General features: G+C 35.6%; 2 protein-coding genes across 2 annotated transcripts; both read left to right on the forward strand.

Moving 5' to 3' along the window:
• Positions 1-965: 965 nt before the first annotated feature.
• On the forward strand, positions 966-5,287 carry LOC137624447 (hemocyanin B chain-like). Its single transcript, XM_068355212.1, has 3 exons — positions 966-1,124; positions 3,050-4,573; positions 4,753-5,287. The coding sequence occupies exons 1-3, from the start codon at positions 1,022-1,024 to the stop codon at positions 5,172-5,174; spliced, it is 2,049 nt and encodes a 682-aa protein (XP_068211313.1). The 5' UTR covers positions 966-1,021; the 3' UTR covers positions 5,175-5,287.
• Positions 5,288-13,658: 8,371 nt separating this feature from the next.
• On the forward strand, positions 13,659-16,875 carry LOC137624448 (hemocyanin B chain-like). Its single transcript, XM_068355213.1, has 3 exons — positions 13,659-13,779; positions 14,666-16,189; positions 16,318-16,875. Exons 1-3 carry the CDS (start codon positions 13,677-13,679, stop codon positions 16,752-16,754), a joined length of 2,064 nt encoding a protein of 687 aa, XP_068211314.1. The 5' UTR covers positions 13,659-13,676; the 3' UTR covers positions 16,755-16,875.
• Positions 16,876-20,724: the final 3,849 nt, after the last annotated feature.

Here is a 20,724-nt window from a genome sequence, read left to right on the forward strand (position 1 = left end):
AATTTGGAAATCAAATCGCCTGAAATTATATATAAAAATCAGACTATATATCAGTTTAGTGAGATCGGTGTTACTTTATGGACACAAGTCATGGCATGACAATGAAAAAATCTCCAATAGATTTAGTAGATTTGAGAACAATGCCCTCAGAAGGATATTGAAGTTAAATGACAGGGCAGGATTAGAAATGAAACTATAAGAGAGATTACTCGAGTACCATACGTTGATGAGATCATGATGAGGGGTAGATGGAGATGGTTTGGGCATGCTCTTCGCACTCCCCAAGAGAGATTAGTTCACTAAACGTTCAGTTGGGCTCCACAAGGCACTAGAAGAATTGGAAGACCCAGGCATACATGGCTGAGGACTATGAAGCACGAAGTAGGAGATGATGAATAGAAAAGTATTGAATTTAAAGCTCAAGATAGAGACTACTGGCAAAATCTAACCCCATCCCTTTGCGTCAATAGGCATGGGAGAAGATGATGATGATGATGATGATATATATACAGTATATACAGTATATATATATATATATATATATATATATATATATATATATATATATATATATTTATAGATATATATCATCGTCATCAGAATTACTAGTCAACTGCAGAAAAATGACCTCAGACACGTCCTTCCACCGTGTGTATTTATATATATATATATATATATATATATATATATATATATATATATATATATATATATATATATATACATATACATATACATATATATACATATATATATATATATATATATATACATATATATATATATATATATATATATATATATATATATATATATATGAAGTACATTCTTAAACGAAAGCACCCCCTAGAAAAACCCTTGAACTGATAAGACAAAACCGATATAAGTAAAGATAATCCCAGCCAACGACGCAATAGAGTTGCTTTGACAACAAGTCCCAAATGCAATGAACTTTGCCTTGGCCGGCAAGCAGCAGAGGTGTATATAAGGCCTCCTGGGGCCACTGCCAGGTCACATCACGATGAAGGCATTCGTCTTGTGCGTCCTGGTGGCTTCTGCCGCTGCTTGGCCCAGCTTCGGGTTCGACAGTCTCTCTCTGGACGGGTACCAGAGCGATGCCTCCGGTAAGTATTTCTTCCTTCTTCTACGGATCTCTGGAGGAGGAGCAGGAGGAGTAGGTAACGTCTTGAGGAGGAGGAGGAGTAGGTAACGTCTTGAGGAGGAGGAGGAGGAGGAGGAGGAGGAGGAGTAGGTAACGTCTTGAGGAGGAAGAGTAGGTAACGTCTTGGAGGAGGAGGAGGAGTAGGTAACGTCTTGAGGAGGAGGAGGAGGAGGAGGAGAAGAAGAAGTAGGCAACGTCTTCTGACAATGTCTGACTGTGTATGTATTTATTGGAGAAACATTTATCTGTATTGATAAAATTACTCATAGACGGATATCCTTCTTGACTGATTGATTGATTATTAAGTATTATCTGGCATCGTAATATCCTTCTTGAGGATGGTCAATAGTCTTCAGTGTAAAACAATAAAACCATGAAAATATTTATTAAAAAAAACATAAAATCATTAAAAAATATTACTTTATATTTTCTATCGCCTTAAGAACGCCAATCGCATCGAATCAGATGATAATTTACTTTTTTTATTTCATTTTATAAACCGATATTTATGAAACGTTATTTGATATCGTAACTTACATATTTAGAAAGTAAACACTGATTGATCTTAGGTGTTATAAATTTCCTATTCTGAAATATACATATCTTTAAACCGATCATGTGATGAACAAGTTATTTATATGATTTCCCCAGTAATACATTTAAATGTACATTTGTATATATATATATATATATATATATATATATATATATATATATATATATATTTATATGCATGTATATATGTAAGCATGTATATATATATATATATATATATATATATATATATATATATATATATATATATATATATATATATATATATATATATATATATATAAAACTTATATATACATATATAATATATATATATATATATATATATATATATATATATATATATAAAAAACTTATATATACATATATAATATATATATATATATATATATATATAAATATATATTTATATATATATATATATATATATATATATATATATATATACAAATATCTACACATGTATATGTGCTACTTAGAAAATGTGCATATATACATATACCGGTACGCACGAATAAAATGGTGATGAGCACTTAAATAGCAAACGGTAAACAGAGTTAACATTACCCTTTCCCATTTGTACAAAATTCCTTAAAATGTCAGGAGTCTAAAACGAACTAAATGTTCCCGTCGAAAGCCAAAAAAAAAAAAATACGTTTTGCAACTTTGAGAGTTTATTTTTTGTTTTTTTTCCATTAAGCAGCGATCTAATCTCCATTTCAATAACCTTGACTTGAAAAAAAAAATGTTTAGGCGTAATTAACTTTGTAAAACGTCACCACCTGCGCTCATAACTGGTTAGTTTATAATACGTGCACATCTATATTTATATATTTATATATATATATATATATATATATATATATATATATATATACATTATATATATATATATATATATATATATATATATATATATATATATGTGTGTGTGTGTGTGTGTGTATATATGTATATATATACAGTATATACAGAAAGAGAGAGAGAGAGAGAGAGAGAGAGAGAGAGAGAGAGAGAGAGAGAGAGAGAGAGAGAGAGAGAGAGAGAGAAAGAGAGAGAGATAGATAAATAAATAAATAGATAGATTAGGTATAGATATATATATGAATTATAATACATATAATTCTAAATATCTAAATTTGTGCTTAGCTTATCTTATCTTCAATTTCTATGACACAAAGATTAAGTTCTATGATAAACCTAGGAAAATATATTGTAACATTGTAAAATACGGTATTTATCACGAATTTTTAACAAAAATTATATACCCAAAATTTTTTTTGGGGTTAAATGTGTTTTTCTCTTAGTACAACATTTTTTTTATCCCATCAGATGTCCCATTGGCGAAAAGACAACAGGATGTGAACCACTTGCTCTGGAAGATCTATGACCATCTCCATTTTGACGACCTGAAAGGATATGCATCATCGTTTGATCCTGAGGCAGACACCTCCATGTATAAGGATGGAGGTGAAGCCGCCCATCGCCTTGCTAAGGAATTCAAGGACCACAGACTGCTGGAGCAGCACCACTGGTTCTCTCTCTTCAACGAACGCCAGAGGGAAGAAGCTCTTATGCTGTTTGATGTGTTTATGCAGTGCAAGGACTGGGACTGTGCTGTTCACAATGCTGCTTACTGGCGAGAACACATGAATGAAGGAGAGTTTGTGTATGCCCTTTACACTGCTGTTATTCACTCTGATCTCGGACATGGCATTGTGCTCCCTCCTCTGTATGAAGTTACTCCTCACATGTTCACAAACAGTGAAGTTATCCAGAAGGCTTACACTGCAAAAATGACAAATCAACCAGGCAATTTCCACATGGAATTCACTGGAACTAAGAAGAACAAGGAACAGCGTGTGGCCTATTTTGGAGAGGATATCGGTATGAATGTGCATCACGTTACATGGCATATGGATTTCCCTTTCTGGTGGGAAGACAAATATGGACATCATTTGGACCGCAAGGGAGAACTCTTCTTCTGGGTACATCATCAGTTGACTGTTCGCTTTGACAATGAACGTCTCTCCAACCATTTGGATATGGTAGATGAACTTCAATGGGATAAGCCTGTAGAAGAAGGTTTTGCTCCACATACTATCTATAAATATGGAGGTGAATTTCCTGCTCGTCCTGATCACATCCACTTTGAAGACGTTGATGGAGTAGCTCGAGTTCGTGACATGATCATCACGGAGACTCGTATTCATGATGCTATTGCTCATGGATATATCACTGATAAGGATGGTAAAGTCATTGACATCATGAATGACAGCGGCATTGATAAACTTGGAGACATTATTGAATCATCTATGTACAGTCCCAATGTTCAGTATTATGGTGCTCTCCATAACATGGCTCACATGATGCTTGGGCGTCAAGGAGACCCTCATGGAAAATACAACATGCCTCCAGGTGTAATGGAACACTTTGAAACCGCCACCCGTGATCCCACATTCTTCAGACTTCATAAATACATGGACAACATCTTTAAGGAACACAAAGATTCCCTTCCTCCCTACACTCATGAGGACCTGGATTTCCCTGGTGTTGACATTGAGAGTGTGGGTGTTGAGGGAGAGCTCAAGACTTACTTTGAGCACTATGAGTTTGATCTGCGTAATGCAGTAGACAGTGCAGAGGGTATTGCAGAAATTGACCTCAAAGCCCATGTTGACCGCCTCAACCACAATGACTTCTCCTTTGTTGCTGATGTCAACAATAATAATGGAGGTGAAGTCCTTGGTACTTTCCGTGTCTACCTGTGCCCAGATTATGACAGCAATGGTGAAAAGTTTGATTACACCAATGGCCATTGGCACTGCATTGAAATGGACAAGTTCTGGAAAAAATGTGAGTATTGTCTTCAAGTCATTTTAGAAATAGAGGATGATCAGAAATAGAAAATGTTCAATAATATTATGATTATAATAGGTTTATTCTAACAAAACTGTATATGCTGCAAATGTATTTTTTTCTATAAAAGTATTTTTATCTAAATATTAATGCAAATTTTTTTTCTTGTGTGACAGTGGCTCCTGGAGGTAATCACATTGTAAGGAAGTCAAGCGAATCTTCAGTGACAGTTCCTGATGTACCAAGCTTCCAGTCACTCATCGATGCTGCTGATAGTGGTAGCTTTGATATGCACGAATTCGAAAGGTCCTGTGGTATCCCTAACAGGATGCTGTTGCCCCAGGGAACAAAGGACGGTATGGAATTCTCCCTCTGGTTGGCTGTCACTGATGGCAAACACGATTTGACACATGCTGATGATGACTCCGAGCATGGCGGTACCCACGCCCTCTGCGGTGTTCACGGAGAAGTGTATCCTGACAAGCGTCCCATGGGCTTCCCATTGGACCGCAGCATCCCAGACAGACGTGTCTTTGATGAGACGACAAACATCAAATTCGCTCATGTTAAGGTTTTCCACGACGGTCACCATCATTAAGTGATGTCAGACATTTATGTTTACAATTAAAATCAAGACAAAATTCCAAATTAGATTCTAACTTATAGATGTTAAGAATCGATAATTTATCAAATAAATGTTGGAAAACTTCAGTACAATTTCAAAACCTGTGTAATATGACCCAAACGTTTAATTTCTTACGAAAATTGTTGATAGCAGTTTGAGATTAGAAAGCTATTGTTGTAAGATAAAAGGTACATTCCACTTTGAACTTAAACAGCCAATGAGTTACATGGTTTTACCAAACTGATGTTGGTCCTATCAAGGATGAGGGCGAAGAGTGACACAGACATTGAATATGATGAAAATCTATTCCGTGTCTGATGGCCCATTGCAAAATGTTGCCTAAATGAGTCATATACGTACTGACTTAAATATTACCTACATGATATTTTGAATTGATGATATAAGCAAATAAACACTAACGCTAAAGTACATTGCAATACTAAATCATAATTAAAACTGATCTAAAATATCTTCAACTTTGATTTTCAAAAAAAAAAAAAAAAAAAAAAGCTACTGCTTTAGCTGTCTGTTCTCACTCTCTTTTGTTTCTTATAACATGATCCTTAGCTTTATCATTTATATAACACCATAATTTTCTTCTACTTTCAAATTTATTGCTACTCATATATTTTATTGAATCTGTGTATATTCTATACAGAAAAGGCTGCTCAAATGGTCATGGTCTATTAACTCACGGCTTGAAAATGAATGCAATGATAATAATAACAACAACAACAACAACAACAACAACAACAACAACAATAATAATAATAATAATAAATCCTTAGTCTTGTACAGTCCTCAAGTGGGAGAAGGATGCGTAGAATCTCAGGACTAGTAAATAATAATTTTATAAATCCATTGAGTAAGCTTAACATTGGAAATTGGAATGTCCGAGCATTGAACCAGGATGGCAAATAGGAGCCATTTTTTTTTTTTTTTTTTTAACATTGTTTGGATATTTGTGCACCCACTGAAAGAAGAATGACTGGATCCGTAAAGAGAGCATTAGATGGAGGCAAGTTATGGCTACATTCTGGGAGAGAGGATGACACTCACTATCAAGGATTAGGATTGTTTTTGAGTAAACAAGTTAGCCCAGCATTAGAGAAATGGGAACCAGTGAATGAAAGAATTACGTATGCTTATGCTAGGCTGAAATCTAATCATGGAAGTATGCCAATTATAGTATGCTATGCCCCTACTGATGAAGCACATACCAATGAAATTACATCTTTCATGGTAAATTACAGGATGTCGTTAACAAGTTGCCAAAACGTGATATTCTTCTTGCTATGGAGGGCATAAATGCTAAACTAAGTTATGATAATTTAGTAAATACATGGGTGTCCAGGGTGTAGGGGAGATGAATGATAATGGTGTTTGATTTGCTAGTCTTTGATTGGCTAATGAATTGATAATACGCGGCACACTGTTTAAACACAGAGATATACACAAGTATACTCGGACATTTCCCTATGGAAAATACCGGAACCAAATTGACCATTTAGCAATAAAAAGAAAATGTAAATACTCACTACTGTATGTCAGATCTCGATGGGGAGCTGGTATGTAAAGCGACCGGCAACTTGTCGTCTCAACACTGACAGTAGACACAAGTTGAAGACCAGGAAAGCTAATGTAAACCTACCTCCCAGATATGATATTGAAAAACTAAAGACAACAAAGTAGTGAAAAGGATGATAATAATATAAGTGCAGGAACAGATTTACAGTCTTAGAGATGTTACTTAAAGAAGAAGTAGAAATAAATTTAGATGTGAATATTTATTGCAAAAAAATTAAAGAAATCTTTCAGGCATCTGCTAACATCACAATTGGACAGGGAATTGGTGTAAGACAAAAGAAATGGATGAGTTGTGGAAACATGGCAACTGATAGAGAAAAGAAAAATAACAAAAGTTAGTTTTGAGTAATTAAAGGAAAACAGCCTACATCTGACCTTATTACAGACTAAATATATGAGCCTTGATAGTGAAGTAAAGATATGGTGTAGAAGAGACACAAGAGGATTCATAGATTCAATTGCAGATAAGACAGAACATAATCTAAATAGAGAAGGTGCAAGAAGTATATTATATGCATATGAGGGTATTCGAGAGATATCTGGAAAGAAGAGGAAGAGAGGTGAGTTACCTGTCACAAATAAAAATGGAATCTTCTAACTAAGGAGTCTGAAATTAGAGGTAGATGGAAAGAACATTTTTAATAGACACAAAATAGGTCACTCCCACCAAAGGAGGAAGACATCCTTGAGGCCGAATGTGATCTTCCTGTAGATGTAAGCATCATTAGATTGGCAGAGGTCGTTTTGGCAATCAAACAATTGAAAAACTATATGTCATCAGGAATGGATAGTATTGCACCTGAAATGTTGAAGACTGATGAGATTCAAATACCCATTGTGTTCAATGAATTATTCAATCATATTAGTCTGGGAACTGGGTGAAATTTAATTAACATAGGAGGTACAATAGGCTTGAAGTGTTTAGGGTGTAGTATTACTCGGTATTTAAAGAGAACAGCCATTCTTACGTTCCGAAGGTGGTAGGTGTGACAGGGGCTGCCACTCAAAAACCATCTAAAATTTGATTTAATCAACATGAAATGTACATGATTCATTACTGTGCCAATTGATTAAGGACACCACCCTTCATCTAAATCTGCTAGGCAAGAATGGAATTTCTAGTGAAAAGATATCTTAAGAATGACGTTAATTAGCACTAATTAAGGTTTCAATTAACATGGAAGGTATAAGTACGAAACCACTGGGGATTTGTAGGTGATGGTCATCTGAATATATATCCACAACTTAAGAATGGAAGTTGAGGTGGGTAGGTCAAAGTTATAAGTTTCATTTCTATGCAAATTGATTATAGACACCACACTTAATCTAAATCTGCAAAATAAGAATGGAACTTTTGTTGAAAGATTGCTTAGGAACGATGTAAATTAGCACTAATTAAGGTTTCAATTAACATGAAAGATCGTCGTCATCATCTCCTCCTACGCCTATTTACGCAAAGGGCTTCGTTTAGATTTCACCAGTCGTCTATATCTTGAGCCTTTAATTCAATACTTCACCACTCATTATTACCTACTTCCCATTCCATAGTCGTCAGCCATGTAGGCCTGGGCCTTCCAGCTCTTCTAGCGTTTTGTGGAACCCACTTAAACGTTTGGTGAACTAATCTCTCTTGGGGAGTGCAAGAGTATGCCCAAACTATCTCCATCTACCCCTCACCATGATTTCATCCACATATGGCACCCAAGTAATCTCTTTTATAGTTTAATTTCTAATCCTGTCCTGCCATTTAACTACTAATATTCTTCTGCGAGCTTCATTCTCAAATGTACAAAATCTGTTGGAGATTGTTTCATTGCCATACCACGACTCATGTCTATATAGTAACATAGATCTCACTAAACTGACATATAATCTGATTTCTATATGTAATTCAAGGCGATTTGATTTCTAAATTTTACTTAACCTAGGCATGAAAGGTAAAGGCACAAAACATGATCATCTGAATATAAATCGCCGACCTAAGAAGAGAAAGGGAAGTGGGAAGGGTAATTTATAAAAGATCATAGGTCATACTACGCCCAATGATCCCTAATAAACTTTTTTTTTATTACCATAAAAAGTACATGTTTAAAACAACATAGATATTGTTGAGAATGTTGTTATGATTCAGAATCACCAACTTAAGAATGGAAATTCTAGTTAAAAGGTCACATAACACCTAACATTACATCAAATTAACATGGGGTGTTGGAGTGTGCACATTTAAAATAACTTGAACCATTATTACGATTGGTCTCTCAATTAGGAATAATCATGAAAACTTAATAACCAGCAGCTTTTTTTTGAAGTGTTTATATCTAAAAGGGTAATGATTGTACCCAATACAACTGATTTAACCCATAGAGTATTAAGTTTTTAGAAAAATTTCTTCTCTGTGACCAGTTTATTTTTGCAAAAACAAATTTAACAACTGTGTCGTATCAAAATCTAATAAGCATGTACTCTGTTTACTAGCACTATAGAGAGGAAGGGTTAATTACCATCAGACTCCCCATCCTCATCTAATGATGAAAGATACTCCTTTTCATCCGAAGGGGACAGCTGAAAGTTCACATCAGATTCCTCTTCGGTAGCTTCCATGTTTGGTACCAATGCATCTGGCCGCTGGGGACCAGTGAACCAAGAAATTTCATATGACTCATCTGACCGTTCTTAACCATCATCACTAGTAGGATGTTTCTGGATGTTAGTAAAGCGTGTATTTGCCCACATTTTTGCAACAAAAAATGTTTGTCAGATATGGTGGGAAATCTCTGACTTGCAGAGTGAAATCATTATAGCATCGATGCCCCCTTGAATTCCTCAGTGGGTCTTTGCTTGTTGACTTTGGCTCAAACTGTTTCTCAAATACCAATGCGCAACCAAGGATATGGCTGGCCCCCATGTCTTTGCTCCATACGTCCATTCTGTGAAAGATATTACAGCTTATGTAGTCTTTTCAGTCAGGTTTCCTTTTACTATTTCTGCAAATGCTTTTTGTGCATCAGTCTTCTATTCCAACTGCTTGAATGGGCTTACCTTGCCCTTTCTATAAGATACGAAGTGTAATTCGATACTGTAAATGACCAGAAAGCACGCAAGGCATCCAAACGCTTGAACCCAATTGCTTTCTCTATGTCAGTTGTTTATATATCTTTCATCATTTTGCAATGTTATACCAACATCCATCTATATGTTCGCTTGAATGTTCAAGGGATGATGAACCAGTATGATAGCAATATTCATTTTGGATGCTCTCACGACCACATGCTGGACAGTTCCATCACCCATATATTTTATGTGGTGATAGATCAGTGTTTTCGCTTCTTCGTGGTTTGTCTATAAGTTTTCAACAACTTCTTTATCTACTATGTTTCCTTATACATAGAAGTGTAAGCAGGCCCCAAGGTAAGAAAGGTATATTGTTGCTTACGATCAATCTTGCATAATGCTGTGCCACCCATGGTAGTTCCTCCTTGAATGATCTGAATTGTAGGCAGTCATCAATAATCTTCTCACAAAGACCTCTTCCAACCCGTTCATTACCCTTGGTAGGCAATTAGAGTGAGCATAACAACCTATGTCAACTCTGTTTCCTGACATTGTAGTCAGCTGCTGAAAAATACCAGCTGTTAAACCCCCACACATTCCTGGAGGATGATATGGGACGATCTTCAGAAAGACATTTCCATCAATGACAGTTGCATCCACTGTGGGTGGAGCTAATCGTTTGACTTTCGTCTTCCAGAAGATGGTGAAGAGCGTTCTTGTCTATTTCACCATCAAGCCATCAGAGCTGTACGTTGTGATAGCTACTGTAGTTAAGGGGTAGAAGATATGTTTTAAGTCAAATCCTCCTTATAGGCTAGTACAAGAAGTTTTCTCAACAGATCCCGTGTACACTCCAGGGAGACCATCTGCTTGTGTTTGCTCTGTTTACTGGACTTGCAATTTTCCCTGAATGTCAGCAGTCTCTCCCTCTTCATCGACTGTTCAAAGTTGTTTGGTTCATTGAAGCAAGACTTAATGAACTCTTCATGTCTCTTTTACCGGGTCCACTAGTCACTTTTCACAAACTTGGGGATACTTCAAATGACTTCATGATAGGATTACAACATCCCTTTATTTGATCAATGATCCTCTATAAGCTGGATGTATCCTTCTTTATTCGGGATCTGTTCAATTTCGTAGCTGTATCTTCATGGTTCAACAGTCTGGCCAACTCCTGGACAGCAGCTATGATGGCATCACGATCAGACTTGGTTATCATCAATCAAAGGCTTGCGCTGTAGTTGTTGGTGGGAAAAGTCTGCATTTACTATTTCTCCAATCTTAGATCCACTGAATGCCTGCTGAAGGACTTGCCTGTTCTCTTGATAGTGAAGGCACCATTCCATAGAAGACTCCTAAGGCCAGTGTATGTGTTTAACCAACAGGAATAATTGATATGTTTTGTTGCAGAAAATAGTTAGATATCTGGAGCAGAAAATAGTTAGATATCTGGAGTAAGAGAAAGTGGAAGTCATGGATGTAGTCAACATAACTTATCCAGAACTATGCTGTTGCCCCATGCATCCTAGTCCTCATCTCATGTGTGTACTCCTCATACTTTTCAGTTCTTTCATCATCTGGAGCTCTTTCAAATGAACACAACAAAGCTTTAAGTCCTTCCTTCTCTAAAAAGGTCTCTACAAATGTCTGGAAATGGAGAATCTCGAATGCCAATACAAGGATTGGATGGATCTGTTTGTGCCTGTTAAGATGTTTGACTGCTATCAAACCATTCAATGAGTCAGATGCCAATACGTCACAATCAGTGAGAATTCTAGGAACTCCGGATTCATCGATGAACTTTCCTATTGCTTTTAAAAAGGCCACTGCAACATGAAAGGGACCCAACATTACAAAAAGATCATCATACCTTGGAGATTGTTGCCTGGATCTGCATGGCTGGCTTAGCTGTATTTAGATCGCATGTTACAACCCCGTACAGTTAGTCACTCTCCTGGGCACATTTTTGCGTTATTATGAGGGTTCCTTGTATGACATGCAGGTTTATGATTGGCTGCTTCAGGTTATTCATGTACAGAAAAACTTTTTCAATCCATTTGTCAAATTCAGTCAATTAGTTAAATCCAACTCACACTGATATGTGGGACATGACCAATACATGGCACATCATCCATGCCGAATCCTTCTTTCTGGATTGGGGTCTCTCATCAGGACAACTGTTTATTAATTCATGTTTCTCACAATATATTGTAATTTGCTTTGCCTAAAGTGTACAGTTAACTAAAATTGTTGTCCATATTCTAAGGATTGGAATTGTCATTACTAATTTACAATGTATACGAGACAACTATATTGAGCCAGCCTATAGGCCTACAGTGAATCAGTTCTTGGCTTAATTAGTGACCTTTGACCTGTTCTTTCACCCCTTTCCACCGTCATTATCACTCTTACTAGAGTGATTCTCAAGCAGGCAACAACCCTCTACATTCTTGATTTAGTTCCACACTTGTACCTTTCTTGTTAAATGAAACCTTCATTGGTGCTAATTAACATTGTTTATAATAATAATAATAATAATAATAATAATAATAATAACAATAATAATAATAATAATAATAATAATAATAATGTTTATTGGACAAAAATATATACATACAAAAGATCTTGCCTTTGAAAAAAGAGCATTGTGAAGGATTTTGGGAATCAAAAGGCAGCAGCATATAACATAAGCAGCAATTCGTGAGGTGACAGGAGTGCAAAATGTGAACGTGTATCAATATGGATGTGGATGAGACATATTTTAAGAAGGGAAGATGAGTTAGAATGGAAGCAACTGGGCAGGAGAAAACGTGGTAGACCAGGAAAAATATGACTGATGACAATGCAAAGGGTGGTTGGATCTGAGAATTGGGTTGAGCTCAGAGAGATGGCATTGGAAAAAGACATATGGTGCGAATTTATTGAGGCCCTATGTATCCCGTGGGTGCCAGAAGATTAAGTTAGTAAGGATAATAATAAGAGTAACAAATAAAAGAATGCAGATGATAAGGAAAAATACTTAAAATTATCAATAACTAATATAGTTGCAAGAAATTATTCGAAAGCTTACCTAGCTGCAAAGATTTTTCATTCTTATCGGCAAGCCACTACAGATATTGAATAGCGCTATGTATTGTCACCAAAAATTAATATTTTTCTTATATAACCAATATATTATGAGTTATAAAAGTTTAATTACTGCATACTAAAACACCAGAGTTTATCTACCCACATATCAAGGATAGTGTATTCTACAAAAAAAAAAAAAAAAAAAAAAAAAAAAAAAAAAATAAGAAAGAAAAAAACAATCCCTTGGATTCGGAATTCTGAAATAATAATAATGTTAAAGTTTACATTAATATATGCAGATACTTTCCCTTGACAATTATTTGATGTTTTCCACAATTAACATAAATTTCCTGCTTCTATAAGGTTCCTGTAGGCCTAACTCAAGTAGCCTTATAATGCTGGCAAGTATACTTCTGAAAGGTAAAAAAAATACTGACTTAATTTTGGAAAATCATTAGATTTATATCAAGCAACTACCACTGCTCGATGGATTTTTTTTAGCATCTAAGATATAAGAGCATTTATAAATTTTACCATTCCACATTTATAAAGTTATCCTCCCTTGTATACAGCTGCTCAAACACTAGATTACTTATCAAGGAACTTACAATGGATTAAAAAGTCTGAAGGGCTTACGTGATGAATGATAAGTAATTTTATCAGTGTATATGGCCTATCATCGAGGGCCTCTGAATGTGGACTTTGTCAAGGCTGTAATAAAAAGGACGGTATATAAGGAGGGGGATTTCACTGTACACTCACAGCACAATGAAGGTGTTAGTCCTGTGCACTCTGTTGGCTGCGGCCACTGCCTGGCCTAGCTTTGGCTTCGAGAGTCATTCGCTGGATGGCTTCCAGAGTGACGCTTCAGGTGAGAATATAATGGTGTCTCATTTAAAAAAAAAAAAATTGGTTGTCTTTTAGAGGACTGGACGGGTCTTAGAGATGTATGTAATGAGATTTTTTTTTATTTCTATAGTAAGTATTTGCTGCTTATTTCCAATTGTGTCTGTATTACATGGTTCATGCTCTCTTCTTAATTGCAATAATCAATTTCTTAACTCCAATACCATCTGATCTGGTTTTAAATTTACACATTAATTTATAGCGTAGAAGAGATTGGCTTTTTATGTGATTTCTAAGCAGACTTTCCATCACTTATAAATGAAATACAATTACATAACTTCTAAATTTCTCTATACATTACTTTTCTCACAACGCAGTTTGTTTCGTGTGGTGAAAAACTTATTTCTGCATATTATGGATAAAGTTATAATGATGAATAAATTAGAAGAATACTCAGTTTTTTTTTTTTTAGTGGATCTTATTAGTCTTGCGTGGGATATGTTGCAAATTCTTGACTTTTGTCCTAGGTTGGACCTTTCTGATATTACGTAAGTTTCTCCTTATTTTTATGATAATCAGAAGCATTAAAACAAGAAATTGTTGGTTAAAAGTTTTACATTTTTAAAGGTCAGAAAGTTCATTAAAATACCAATTACTGTCATTTAGACGAAAGATTTTTTGGGAAAGAAATGATCTAAAATGAATATTGATTTGAAATATACTCTGCCACAATTCAAATCATGCAATCAATGGTAATTTAGGTATTTGTATTCACTATACCATTGAAATATTCCTCATGATAGAAACCAGCTTAAAACAGAAAAGGCTTTACATCTGTGAAATTAATTACTCACAACTTTAGTGTCACTTTTAAAATAATTTATATAAAAATCTGCGTTGCTATATTTCAGATGTCCCACTGGCAAAAAGACAACAAGATGTGAACCATCTGCTCTGGAAAGTATATGATCACCTACACTTTGATGACCTGAAAGGATATGCGGAAAGTTTCGATCCTGAGGCTGATACCTCCATGTATAAGGATGGAGGTGAAGCTGTCCATCGCCTTGTAAAGGAATTCAAAGATCACAGACTTTTGGAGCAGCACCACTGGTTCTCTCTCTTCAATGAACGCCAGAGGGAAGAAGCTCTTATGCTTTTTGACGTTCTGATGCAGTGTAAGACATGGGACAGTGCTGTCCACAATGCTGCATACTGGCGTGAGCGCATGAATGAAGGAGAGTTTGTGTATGCCCTTTACACTGCTGTTATTCACTCTGATCTTGGACATGGCATTGTCCTCCCTCCTCTGTATGAGGTTACTCCTCACATGTTCACAAACAGTGAAGTTATCCAGAAGGCTTACACTGCAAAAATGACACACACACCAGGCAATTTCCACATGGAATTCACTGGAACAAAGAAGAACAAGGAACAGCGTGTGGCCTATTTTGGAGAGGATATTGGTATGAATGTGCACCACGTTACATGGCATATGGATTATCCCTTCTGGTGGGAAGACAAATATGGACATCATTTGGACCGCAAGGGAGAACTCTTCTTCTGGGTACATCATCAGCTCACTGTTCGCTTTGATTCTGAACGTCTATCCAACTATTTGGAAATGGTAGATGAACTTCACTGGGAGAAGCCAGTTGAGGAAGGATTTGCTCCACACACTATCTATAAGTATGGTGGTGAATTCCCTGCTCGTCCAGACCACATCCACTTTGAAGATGTTGATGGAGTAGCCAGAGTCCGTGACATGGTTATTACAGAAAGTCGCATCCGTGATGCTATAGCTCATGGATACATCACAGACAAAGATGGCAAAGTTATTGATATCAGGAATGACGAAGGCATTGACAAACTTGGTGACATTATTGAATCTTCTATGTACAGCCCTAATGTCCAGTATTATGGAGCTCTTCACAACATGGCCCACATTATGCTTGGCCGTCAAGGTGATCCCCACGGAAAGTACAATATGCCTCCAGGTGTTATGGAACACTTTGAGACAGCCACTCGTGACCCTACTTTCTTCAGACTTCATAAATATATGGACAACATTTTCAAAGAGCATAAGGATACCCTTACACCATACACTCATGAAGATTTGGATTTCCCTGGAATTGATGTAGAAAGCATTAGTGTGGATGGACCACTTAGAACCTATTTTGAGGACTATGAGTTTGACCTAAGAAATGCAGTCGACAGTGCAGCAGGTATCAGTGATGTTGACCTGAAAGCACACGTTCCTCGTCTTAACCATCACGACTTCACCTTTGTTGCCGATATCAACAACAACAATGGTAATGAAGTAGTTGCTACTTTCCGTTTATATTTGTGCCCTGATCATGACAACAATGGAGAGAAATTCAGTTATGAAAATGGTCACTGGCACTGCATTGAAATGGACAAGTTCTGGAAGAAATGTAAGTATTGACTTCTATCTTTTTCAAGGTTTAATCTTACATGGATTACAACATTTCAATTGTTTTATATGGTAATCATTATTATTTTCAATTACTGATATAATTAAATTTTTCTTTTGTGTCAACAGTATCTCCAGGAGCTAATCACGTTGAAAGGAAGTCATCTGAATCATCAGTTACTGTCCCAGATGTACCAAGCTTCCAGTCCCTCATTGATGCTGCTGATAGTGGTAGTTTCGACATGCATGAATTTGAAAGGTCTTGTGGTATCCCCAACAGGATGCTCTTACCTAAGGGTAAGAGGGACGGCATGGAATTTTCTCTCTTCTTGGCTGTCACAGATGGTAGCTATGATCTCACTCATCCTGAGGTTGATTCAGAACATGGTGGTACACACGCTCACTGTGGTGCCCACGGAGAAATCTATCCAGACAAGCGCCCCATGGGCTTCCCTCTGGATCGCAAAATCCCAGACAGACGTGTCTTTGATGAAACTACAAATATCAAATTTAGTCATGTTAAAGTATATCATGATGATCGTAAACACACTATTTTAGGTCATTAGTCACTATTAACTCCTGTGTATTTTTAACATGACTAGAATTCAAGTTTTTTACTTTTAATTATTTGTTTTTTCATGGTAGGCATAACAATTTAAAAACCCTTAAAAAAATAAAATAAATCTGTTTAAAGATGTTTTTCTTTCCTTTGCTGATTTTATGGGCATAAAGTCTATAGTCATTATCTCCCTATTTATTTATGTATTGGATTCTCTAATTTCCTAATTCTCTTGTATTTGAGATAATTCCTAAGAATGAATTATTGTTTTCTTATGTATTTACAAAGAACATATACAAAATCTTGACCACACATCAGCTGAGGGTTACATTTTTGGATTTGATCACTTCTTTCAAGTAAATCTTGTTTTTCAAAGGTCCATCAAATATTTCATTGTTTTGACACCTACCTATTTGACATATGACTGACACTCAGTTTGGTCATACTAATGAGAACTATTGTTCAACTTCTGTTCCTCCTTAATTTAGATGTTTCTTATCATTTGAAACATTGATAAAAGGAGTACCATGGTGTCATTTGACCCTGCTTGATTGTCTGTGACAGACGGATAGGTACTCTTGATATACTGAAGTATGGTTAATTTCATCTTCTCTAAACAGATCAAGTATTTAGAAAGTGATCAAAGACAGATTAGTTGATTCGTTATTGATTATAATTTCATACTTTGAATTACATACAGTACATCCATCACTTTTATTGACAGCAACCTAGGTAACGAGAATGAGAAACTCAAAATCTTCCTCATTCTTGTTGTCTAGAAGCTAAAGTAATAGATTGCAAAGAGTTCAGTACGGTAATTTTTGATGGGTAACTTAATGACTATAGGAATGTAATATCTGATCTTCCTCAAGGTAGTATTATCGGTTCAATATGTTTCATATTATATACACACCACAAGCTTTTGGCATTGAAAACAAGCTTATTGAACATGCATCAATTCCATTCCATAAATGTAAGCATGTGGTAAGTGAAACCCCTTAAATAGATCTAGCTAAAATTATTGCATGTTTCAATGATTTTGAACTGTAAAAATTTAAGATATTATTGTAAGTTGGTCAAAGGTAGTAGCTTCTCAACATCCAGATAATTTCCTTCACAATATCTCTAACATTATACAACCAATTGATAATTTGAAGTGTGATTCTTAGTTGCAAGTTTACTTTTGAGAAACACATCCAATTGGTTTCTTCTTCAATTACAAAATAAATGGATATAATGAAAAAGTCTTCTGACTATCATACGGAAATGTTTAAATTCTTTCATTTTACTCTGTTTGAGTATTATTCTCCTGTCTGGTCTTCAGGTACTTACTCCCATCTTAATTTGTTAAATAAAAACTTGTGGTTTATCAAATTCCTTATCCCTAATTTGGATATTAATTTTTAGTACTATTGTTTAGTGCATGTTATATAAGATTTTTCCTAACCCTGACCATACTTTGCATTCAGATCTGTCCACAGAGTACTATCCAGTATGTTTTACTAAGTATGCAGTTAATTCTAACACCCTTGCTTCTCAATCATGAGGCTCAACACTACACAATATTATTGGTGGTTTTTTCTATCTTACATCTAGTTCCAGAGGCAAATATTCCTTCACTTCATACATTACACTAAACCTCTACTATATCAAAATGTCTTCAAAGTAATGTCTTGTATTCTAATATATTCAATATGCAGTGATTACTTTCATGAAAAATGATATTCGTGAATAATATTATTTGTTCAATACCGTTATACTTTCTTTACAGTGTGAGAAATTATAAATGCTTAATTGATCATCAAAATTTGGGTTTTCATGTCTAATGTAAAGGGGATATAATCGGAACTAGGAGTTTATTGTTTAAGCATAAAATTTTCTGCATACGGCTTTTTGCCCGGGATTAGCTTGTGAGTTTCTTGTATTTATTTATTTATTTATACTGTACATTACTCCTTTGCTGTACCTATACTTGCTCTCTTTAAAATAAAGATCTGAAAGGGATGGGAAAATGTGTAAGAAAGAAAATGCTGATTATACTAATAATTTCCTAATACAAGATATATCGTTTAAATTTTATCAAAATCTATTATGCCAATCTTCTCAAAAGATAGAAGTTCTCAGAGAATTTGAAATGAGAAGTTTCCTTGTATAATTTCCTCAGATGTCTCATTGGCTAAAAACCAACAGGATCTGAACCACTTGCTCTGGAAGATCTATGATAATCTCAATTTGACGACCTAAAAGGAAATGCATCGCCCTTTGATCATGAGGCAGACACCTCAAGGTACAAGGATGGAGGTGAAACAGTCCATCACTTTATTAAGGAATATAAGGACCACCCTTGGTTCCCTTTTTTCTTAACGTACATCAAAGGGCAGAAGCTCTTACGCTCTTTGATGTGTTTATGCAGAGCAAGAATTGGGACTGTGCTGTTCACAATGCTGCATATTGGCGTGAGCACATGAATGAAGGAGAGTTTCTTATGCCTTTTACACTGCTGTTATTCACTCTCATTTTGGACATGGCATTGTCCTCCCTCCTCTGTATGAGATTACTCCTCACATGTTCGCAACAGTGAAGTTATCCAGAAGGCTTACACTGCAAAAATGACAAACACACCAGGCAATATCCACATGAAATTCACTGGAACTAAGATGAACAAGGAACAGTGTGTGGCCTATTTTGGAGAGGACATTAGTATGAGTGCGCATCACGTTACATGGCATATGGATTTCCCCTTCTAGTGGGAAGACATATTTGGAGATCATTTATACTGCAAGGATTTGAGAAGGTTCATGAGGGGTATGGTATTGGAGTGCAAAATAATGAGGGACTGAGTATTTTTTACTTTGTCCTATCATATAAAATGAAAATTACTAACACAATGTTCATCAAAAGAGAAAATTACTTGATATTATATAGAAGTAGCAATGCTTTTTTTCCAACTTTATTAATATTAGATGGAAAGGAGATTGCGGCATAAGTCTTGAACTGCAAAACTCTTCCTTATGAGCAAGCGACAACTCAACATAAAACAATACTGACATATATTAAGAGTTAAATCAAACAAGAACCCGAAAAGAAGAGAGGGTATCAGAAAGATCTGTTGGTAGAAGTTGAAAGATGCAGAGAAACGGGAAGCTTTTGTATGGAGTTAGGAATGAGGTTATAGTTGAACTAGATAACGTATAGGACATAGATCACACCTGGCGTGTGACAGCAGATATCATAAGGACAATAGGAATAGATATATGTGGAAGATCACTTGGTAAAATAAAGAATGGAAAAGAGACATAGTGGTTGAGCAAATAAATAGGAAAAATCCTCGAAAACAAGATAGAAAAACAGATCATCCGGGAATTATCAGAGGAGAATAAAGGTGAGGAGGGGTATAAGATGGCAAAGCGTGCAGTGAGTGAAAGACAGGGGGAACAACATGATAAACTTTATGAAGAACTAGAAACAAGAGATGGGGAGAAGAAAATATTTAGAATCTCAGCAGAGTGAAATCAGAGGTCAAGATATAAAAATAGTTTGAAAAATTGAGGATGGAAATGGCAATATTTTGACAGCTGATGGTGAAATAAAGGAAAGATAGAGAAGCTATTTTGAAAGATTAATGAATGAAGAAAATGAAAGAATACCAACAGAGGAAATGGAAAGTGGAAAGCAATTCTGGTCAAATTCATGAGATAAGAGTGGAAGTTGAGAGAGCCTTTAAAAGGATGAAGTACAGAAAAGAGACAAGACCAGACGAGTTACCAGCAGAAATTTGGAAGTATTTAGGTCAAGAGGGAGTAACAGTGCTTTATAAGCTGCTAAATGTTATTCTGAAAGGTGGAATAATGACAGCTACCTGGAAGATGAGTATTCTGATCCACATATACAAAAGAAAGGGAAAAATAATTGCGTATTCAAACTATAGAGGGATAATATTAATATCTCCTACCCTCAAAATCTGGGAGACTCATAGA

Source organism: Palaemon carinicauda, chromosome 31 (genome assembly GCF_036898095.1).
Source record: "Palaemon carinicauda isolate YSFRI2023 chromosome 31, ASM3689809v2, whole genome shotgun sequence".
NCBI lineage: Eukaryota > Metazoa > Arthropoda > Malacostraca > Decapoda > Palaemonidae > Palaemon > Palaemon carinicauda.